Here is a 7829-nt window from a genome sequence, read left to right as displayed (position 1 = left end):
TTATGGCTTTGCTCAGTGCTCAAAGTTGTTTTAAAATATGCGCTGTCTCTGTGTATACTATATGTTGTGTGTTTATGGTTTTAAATTTTACATGGTTTTTTTTATTGTGAATAGCAACAGAACAGAAAACACATTGTGAAAAAGAAAAGCACACACATTACATATAATTTTTACATGTTGTTTTTAGTGTTTTTAATTTTTGTAAAATGCCCACAGAGGTTCAACTATGGGGTGGTATAGAAATGTATTTTTATTCTTCTTAGTATTAACATGGGCCTTTTGTTATGAGACCATCATTCATTCATCAGGCATTTTCCAGCTGCTTCACACAACATTTTTGTCCTCTTGTGATTGTTTTGCTCCTTCTACCTGCTTTTGCCTGTTTTCTCTGAATGGGGAAAATGTGGTTTTTTGGTTTTTTTTGCAGCTGCACAATGCATCCACCCATTGAAACTTACACATCGGAACCTGACAATATATATGGGAAGCAGATTCAAGAGTCCGTGCACCATCCAGAAGAAGTAGTCGAGGTACAGGCGTGGAATAGAAGCCTCACGTAGAATAGCCCAAAGAGCTATTCTAGGTTGGATTGTCAGCAACTGTTTACTGACAACTGTATCTTTACTAAATGTGGTATTACAAGTAGAAATTCTGCAGGTGAAACATAACCACAATTGAAGTACGTTTGATAAAGGTTCACTTGCTGAATTTCAGCTTCTTTAAAAGTCACAGAAGCCCAGACAGAAATACTTGTGAAGCATTTACCTCCTGGTAAGCAATTTAGGTAATGGTCTACCTTGAAGTACCCTCTTGTTATTTTAAAATGATAATAATTATTATAAAACACTATAGTAAAATGATGGAATAAAGGGAACAAAGAAAGACGTGAAAACCTAACAGGGCAATCCTATGCACATCTACTCAGAAGCAAGTTCCATTGAATTTAATGTCACTTACTCCCAGGGAGGTGCGTACAAGATTACAGCTTCAGAAAAGTAATAAAGAGAAATGAGGTGTAATTGTATTTCGCCCATCTGAACGCTGGTATAGGGCAGCTCATGTTCCACCTTTAAATGCAGCCTTTCAAACTGGAACAAGGATTGATTGCTCAGAAAACCATATATATATATATATATATATATATATATATATATATATATTACAGTACGCTTGTGAATGTGTGCCTCCAGGTAAATTGAACCAAATCACCTTGAATTCAAGGCTGAAACCTAACTCTGCCACACTTCGCAAAACTTTAATTTCCATGCCACTGATTATCCAACAGGACTCAGTGTAAAAATACGTTTTCTTGTTTCTCTCACAGAGGGCAATCATGTATAGAACGTTAGGAGAGCCCAGCTGGATCAGACCCAGGGTCTATCTAGTTCAGCACTTCTGTTCACACAGTGGCCAACCAGCTGTTGAGCAGGGGCCCAAAGCAGGACATAGTGCAACAGCACCCTCCGACCCATGTTCCCCACCAACTGGTGTATAAAGGCTCACTGCCTCTGATACTGGAAGCATCATATGGGTAAGGGAGGGGGGAGAGGTGAGGGAGGGGAAGGCTGCACATCCAAGGCCGCCATTAGAGTAGATCAGAAAAACTGTTCTCCTCCCCCCTCTGCCTACTAGGGCCTGAGAAGACTTCTTAATGCAAGCACTAAGAGGCCCTTTCAGGCAGCGATGTGTATGGGGGGCAGGGAAAGCCTTTAAGACCCCCATCAATGGGGTGGGGAGGAGGACTAATGCAATTTCCTCAAAGTAATTGTGCATCTCTCCCCCCCCCCCCCGCCGCCCAACAGGAACAGCACCACAAGGGACCATGGGGTGAAAATCCACCAGGCGTGTTCCACGGGGCCCAAGACCACCAAGCACAGGGCATCCAGAGAGCTATCGGCCCCTTGCAGATTTTTGACTCATACCTATAAGTGGACGAGTGTCCCAGGGATCATAGGATGGTTTGCAAAACCCTGAGGACAGAGGTCAGAGACAGCAAACCAATGTTGGAAGGGGAAACAGCGATACAGCCAACGTGGAGGGAAATGTGCTGGTTGCCTCTTCAAGCATGGAAATGTGAGCTCTGAGAAGGGGGGGGGAAGGGGGCATTCTGGTGGGCTAGGAGGGAGAAGCCCAGGATATGATTTCTCCTGAGCCGCCTCCTCTCCCCTCAATAGATGGGCTGAAAAGCCCACCAATCAAAAAACAACCCTCAGAGGGCAGGGAGGCAGCAATTGCCTCTGCCAGTCCTCCCATCATTTTGGCTTTAGCCTGGCAGGGATCTCAGAAGCCTCCAGATTCCGGGGGTTGCAGGCAGTGAGCATGCAGCCCATTGGACTTCATCCTTAGTTGGTTGGCTGACCCTGGGCAGCTCATGCCATGCCAATCATCATGTTTCCTAACTGTTGTTTCCACCAGGTTGGTGAGCTGGTCCCGCCTTGCAAGTGGATGTGTCTCATAACAAATCGATAGCCTTATAGGCCCCTTGCAACTCTACTGTTCTATGAACTGTATGGGAGCATTCTATTTGGAAGAGGTTGGTTAAGATGTTCCAAAGCCATAGCAGCGTGGGACCACCAGATCCTCTCCTTTGGCCCCACCCACAGATGGGAAGCAGCTCCTCGAAACATTTCCCATATTGGAATTCAACCTTTAGACTGAAAGACGGCTCCCCACCTCTGCTTTAAGACAAAGCTTCAGCGTGCCACCAGACATTCATGGCTACATATGGAATACTGCCCCTTATATTAGTCTCTTTCTCTCCAGAGCAATTCAGCCACGTTCCTTTATCTCAGGCTAAGAGCACTAAAAAACATTAGGTTTTGTGCCATAATTGGTTTTATTTTTTTTTTGTCCACATTACACAGAACTTGCTGCAATGGGGAGGGTGGGTTCAGCTGCTCTTCCCCAAGCTGAGCTTGTCAAACAGGTACTCTCCTGTGCCATTCTTGGGCACCCCCAGGCGCTGCAGGTTGGTGAGGTGGTCTCCCAGGAGTTTGATGGCCTTCACTTGCTCCTCCAGGTATTCAGACTCCAGGAAGTCACACAGCTGAGGAGGGGGAGGGGGACAAAGAAAAGTAGGACTAAATTGAACATCCACTCATTTCATTTCATTACATTGCAAAGCTTGTGAAACAGCCCAAACAGGAACAAGGAGCCTGACATCAACAGATCTTATTAATCACTGAGTAATAGGTTATTTAAGCCTCGTGTGCCGCAGAGTGGTAAAGCAGCAGTTTCTGCAGCTGAAACTCTCCACTGCCTGAGTTCGATCCCAGCGGAAGCTGGTTTCAGGCAGCCGGCTTGGGTCGACTCAGCCTTCCATCCTCCCGAGGTCGGTAAAATGAGTACCCAGTTAGCTGGGGGAAAGGTAATCATGGCCGGGGAAGGCAACGGCAAACCACCCCGCTATAAGGCCTGCCAAGAAAACGTCAGCCAAAGCTGGCGTCCCTCCAAGAGTCAGTAATGACTCAGTGCTTGCACGAGAGGTTCCTTTCCTTCCTAATAGGTTATTTATTGTGTTCCGAAAGCGTGAACTAATCTAAGGCCGTTTCTACACCTGCCTCCCCCCCGCACCCCGGGATCATCCCTGTGCATCCAAATGACACACAAAGGATCCCAGGAGCAGGCAGGGATAATCCCTTAATTTTCCTGGGATAATCCTTAGGTGTAGAAAGGGCCTAATATACCTAAAACAGAGGTTCCTTGCTTATACACCAGTGAGCCCTGGGAACCATAGTGTGCTAGGAGTTCTAGAAAAAATCCAGCCCACTTCTTTAGAAATGGAATCCCTAGCGGAGCAGGAATCCCGATGAAGCCATTCTACCTCAACAGCAGGGTTATTAAACCCAGGGCCAAATGCAGCCCCCCGGCATCCAATTTTGGCTTTCCAGGGTTGCCCAGATGCCCATAACCCCTTCCCCTGGTCCCACCTCTTCCCCAACTGTCAATCATTTTGGGTGTTTTTTGGCCATTTGTACATTTCCCTCTTCCTCATCCCCCAAATACTAAAAGTTTGAAATGCTGCCCCTAAGGCTTAGATAATGGCAGTAAGAGGTCAAAGCTAAAATATGCTTTTGTTTTGGTTCCACCCACCAGTGGAATTCAGGGCCCTGAGCACTTCTCTGAAATTGAATTCAGCCCTCAGGCTGAAAGAGGTTCAACCCCTCCTCTGTGTTGTGGACATGCCTTTTGAGAATGCCCACTGGGGACAATTTGACATCAGACGTCTTTTGAATGGGGCGGTGCACATAGTTCTAGTTCCATTCATGGGAAATGAAGAAGGCATGAACTTCGAAGGCTATCTCGATTCCACAATGGCATATATTTTAATTCTTGCCACTTCCAATTGCATCGTAAGCTACCTAGATCTACATTACTGCTTTATAGCAGTATTGAAGTGCACTAATTACTGTTGGGGCACATTACATATTCAATATACCACTATCGTGGGGTTGTTTCCTGCTTTTTATTCCACATGATCCAAAACACCGCAACAAATGCCATTGTGTGTCCTAGGAGGTATAAATGAGCAAGAGGGATATAGCAATACCATGATGGGATTATAATGATACAACACAAGGTGTAGATCTGGCCCCTGTTTGTGTAAAATTAAAAACTAGGAGATGCATCTTGAAAAGCACTTCTCCTTCAAAATCAGCATTGCCCATAAGTGTTACAAAGTTTTGAGCTTCTGCTGTTCCCCAGTCTAAATTAAATTAATCTTCTTGGACTTGCCAAGAGACCCTCTGAGTACTGTAGCAATTCAGAGTGGGGACTCACATGAGGGTCTTCTTTCCTTGTTGCCAGCTTGTGGAGATCCAGCAGGGCCTGGTTCACCTTCTTCTCCAGCTGCAGGGCCCTCTGCAGGACATCCAAGCAGTTGCCCCACTTGTCATACTCCGGCTTCTGTACATAAAACACACACACACAAAAACTCAATGCAACAACAGTTTGCATCAGTGTAATTATTACCATATACACAGTTCAGGAACTAATCTACAAGTTGCATCAGGACTCAATGGCCCAGTTCAGACGACACTCTGGGCTTTGTGGTTCGCTTAACCATGTTCAGCTGTGGTTAACGCTAACCACATGCAGAATGCTTGCAAACAACACTATTAACCTTTTGTGGTTAAGTTTTCCTTAACCACAAAGTGGTTAGTGGAGCACCTGATTCCTCCAACTGATTCACCTGGTATCCCAGCAGCCCTAGTGCTAGGAGCCCTGGCAGTTACAGCTGCCATTTTAGAGTAGGCACCAATGGAATCAGCAATTACATGCATGCATCACCCCGTTTAGTGAGGGGTTCCTTTGCTTTCTGCATCACCGTGCTTCCTGTAGCTCTACAGTCATCACAGGAGAGGCAGAAGCCTTTCGGATTGGCTGCACTAGCTGCGTCATCAGGCAGCGCCACCGCAGTAATTAGAACCTGAGGGGTGTAATGGCGCTTCAACGAGGTAGGAGAAACGGATGCTTTGTATGGGGAAATTTAGAAAGTTCTACTGTAAGCACACTGCTAAAAAGAGCAAAAATCGCTGCCAAAAACACACGAAATGTCAGCCGCAGCGAGCATATCAATCAGCAGTCCAGAGCAGCCATAGAGCCCACTGGCTAGAGTGGCCCCGCCTAGTTAGGTAACTCTGTACTGGAAGCTCTATGCCTTAACCACAGACACGTGCCAGATGACACTTTTAGCCATGGTTAGTGCCGCCAACCATGCTACATAACGTGGTTAGTGAGCCTAACCACAACGTGGTTAACAGGGCAGATGGTTAGGGAAAATGTGTGTCAGATGACACCGTAAACCACGGTTTAGCATTCCATTAACTATTTTGTGGTTTAAGCAGCATGGTTTAGCATGTTGTCTGAATGGGGCCGATGTTTTCGGTGAGGCACAGCCTGAAAGAATCCATGAGGCTCACCTTGATGTCCTGCAGCACAATATGCCCCCCTCGCTTGTTCAGATATTTCAGGAACTTCTCGGCATGCTCCCACTCTTCTTGGGACTGCTCCTTCAGGAACTTGGCCACATGGTGCAGGGCAACATCATCATGGTCAAAGTAGGAAGACTAGTAGGGGAAAAAGAATGAAGGCGCATGAAAGCCACCGATTATTCTATTTGATAATATGTAACCAGATGAATATATTGTGCAACATCTGCAACAATTGAATATGTGCTTCTGGACAAGTTGTCCAAACACGTTCTTCTGATGAGTTACCTTGATAGTTAAACCCTTCAAGCTAAAGCACAAGGATGAAATGAAACCCTGCAATTCCAATGCATGAAGATAGGAAGGAAAATGGTCTTGCTTTGAAAGCTATTGAGGATGAGTCAGGTATACAAGTCCTTCAGTAAAAAAAGCTAATTATATATTATACCAACACAAGTTATCATGTTCATGGTTCAGCTTAAGTGTTGTTTTTATTCAGCCCTCCTCTTAAGAAAATAGAAGTTGAGAAAATAGAAGTCTAGGACAAAGGTCAATCAGAACCCACAAGAATTACTATCGGTAGCAGTCATATTATATATTTATTCACCTAGAACATCATATAATCATAGAATAGTATAGTTGGAAGGGGCATATAAGGACATCGAGTCCAACCCCCTGCTCAATGCAGGAATCCATCTTAAAGCATACCTGACAGATGGCTGTCCAGTTGCATCTTGAAGGCCTCTAGTGTGGGAGAACCCACAACTTCCCTTGGTATCTGGTTCCATTGTTGTACTGCTCTAACAGTCAGGAAGTTTTTCCTGATGCCCAACCAGAATCTGGCTTCCTGTAACTTGAGCCCATTATTCCATGTTCTGCACACTGATTGTGAAGAGATCCTGGCCCTCCTCTGTGCGGCCTGGTTCAGACAACACACTAAACCATGCTGCTTAACCACAAAATGGTTAATGGATTGCATTAAGGTCAACCTTTCAAGTACCTTTCAATAGTGTGTATAGATATTTGGGAACAACTCCCACTGGACTCACGAAGACCTGCTTCTACATATGAGAACGGACTGGAACTTGGTTTATTCACTCAGATATATTCTCCATGAATGGAAATGAGCACAACTTATGAACATTGACCCTACATGCTTTCTCCTTCTGATCTTCTAACATTTTGTGCTGCTTTACGGTTATTGTACCAACATAAATTGAAAACAAAACTCAATAAAAGTATTAATTGAAAAAAACTTACCATGGATAGATACACATAGCTAGCATGCAGCTCAAGGTTCACCATTTGATTCACAGCAGCCCCACATTCAGCATGGAAATTCTGGCACACCTGAGAAGCCATAACGCTGCTGTAAGAAACAAGATGCTGCAAAAGCAATCATTAATACATGGGAGCAACTGATTCAGGTGGGATATATATACAGGTTAGAGGCACGTAAATATGTAAGTAGCAGCAGTGCCACCCAATGGAAGTTCTCTTCCTTACCGACTCACCAATCGGCTTTGTGGATGGGAGGATGACTCAGCAGAATGTGACTGAGTGGGCCAATTTGCACTTAGCAACTGGCTGGAATAAAGTCTTAATTTCACCTATGAGCATTTTGTCCACCCATTTTTCTTTTTGTCTCTTAATTTTAAGGAGTGCTTTTATGCAATTACTGCCATTTTTATTATTATTCTAGCTAGGGACTAACGATCCTGAGTTCTTATGCAGAGATGTGTTTAAAATGTCAAGCTTTGTGTGGGATTTTACTATTCCCCGTTCATCGGCAATTAATCAGAATTTGCTGATGGTTTATTGATATAACAAGTAACTGGCATGTTTTAGGCACCAATTAATGACCCGTCTTCTTACCCAGGCCTTTCCTGATTGAATATG

The 7829-nt window shown here is 44.6% G+C and overlaps 1 protein-coding gene across 1 annotated transcript; it reads right to left on the bottom strand.

The window, feature by feature from the left end:
- Positions 1 to 2890: 2890 nt before the first annotated feature.
- On the bottom strand, positions 2891 to 7292 carry LOC134404526 (ferritin heavy chain A-like). Its single transcript, XM_063135243.1, has 4 exons — positions 7191 to 7292; positions 5922 to 6068; positions 4780 to 4905; positions 2891 to 3046 (listed from the first exon to the last, which is right to left on the bottom strand). The coding sequence occupies exons 1-4, from the start codon at positions 7290 to 7292 to the stop codon at positions 2891 to 2893; spliced, it is 531 nt and encodes a 176-aa protein (XP_062991313.1).
- Between the last annotated feature and the right edge of the window lie 537 nt (positions 7293 to 7829).

The sequence above is a fragment of the Elgaria multicarinata genome, chromosome 10 (genome assembly GCF_023053635.1).
Source record: "Elgaria multicarinata webbii isolate HBS135686 ecotype San Diego chromosome 10, rElgMul1.1.pri, whole genome shotgun sequence".
In the NCBI taxonomy this organism is placed as follows: domain Eukaryota; kingdom Metazoa; phylum Chordata; class Lepidosauria; order Squamata; family Anguidae; genus Elgaria; species Elgaria multicarinata.
This window is presented reverse-complemented; position numbering and strand designations above follow the sequence as displayed.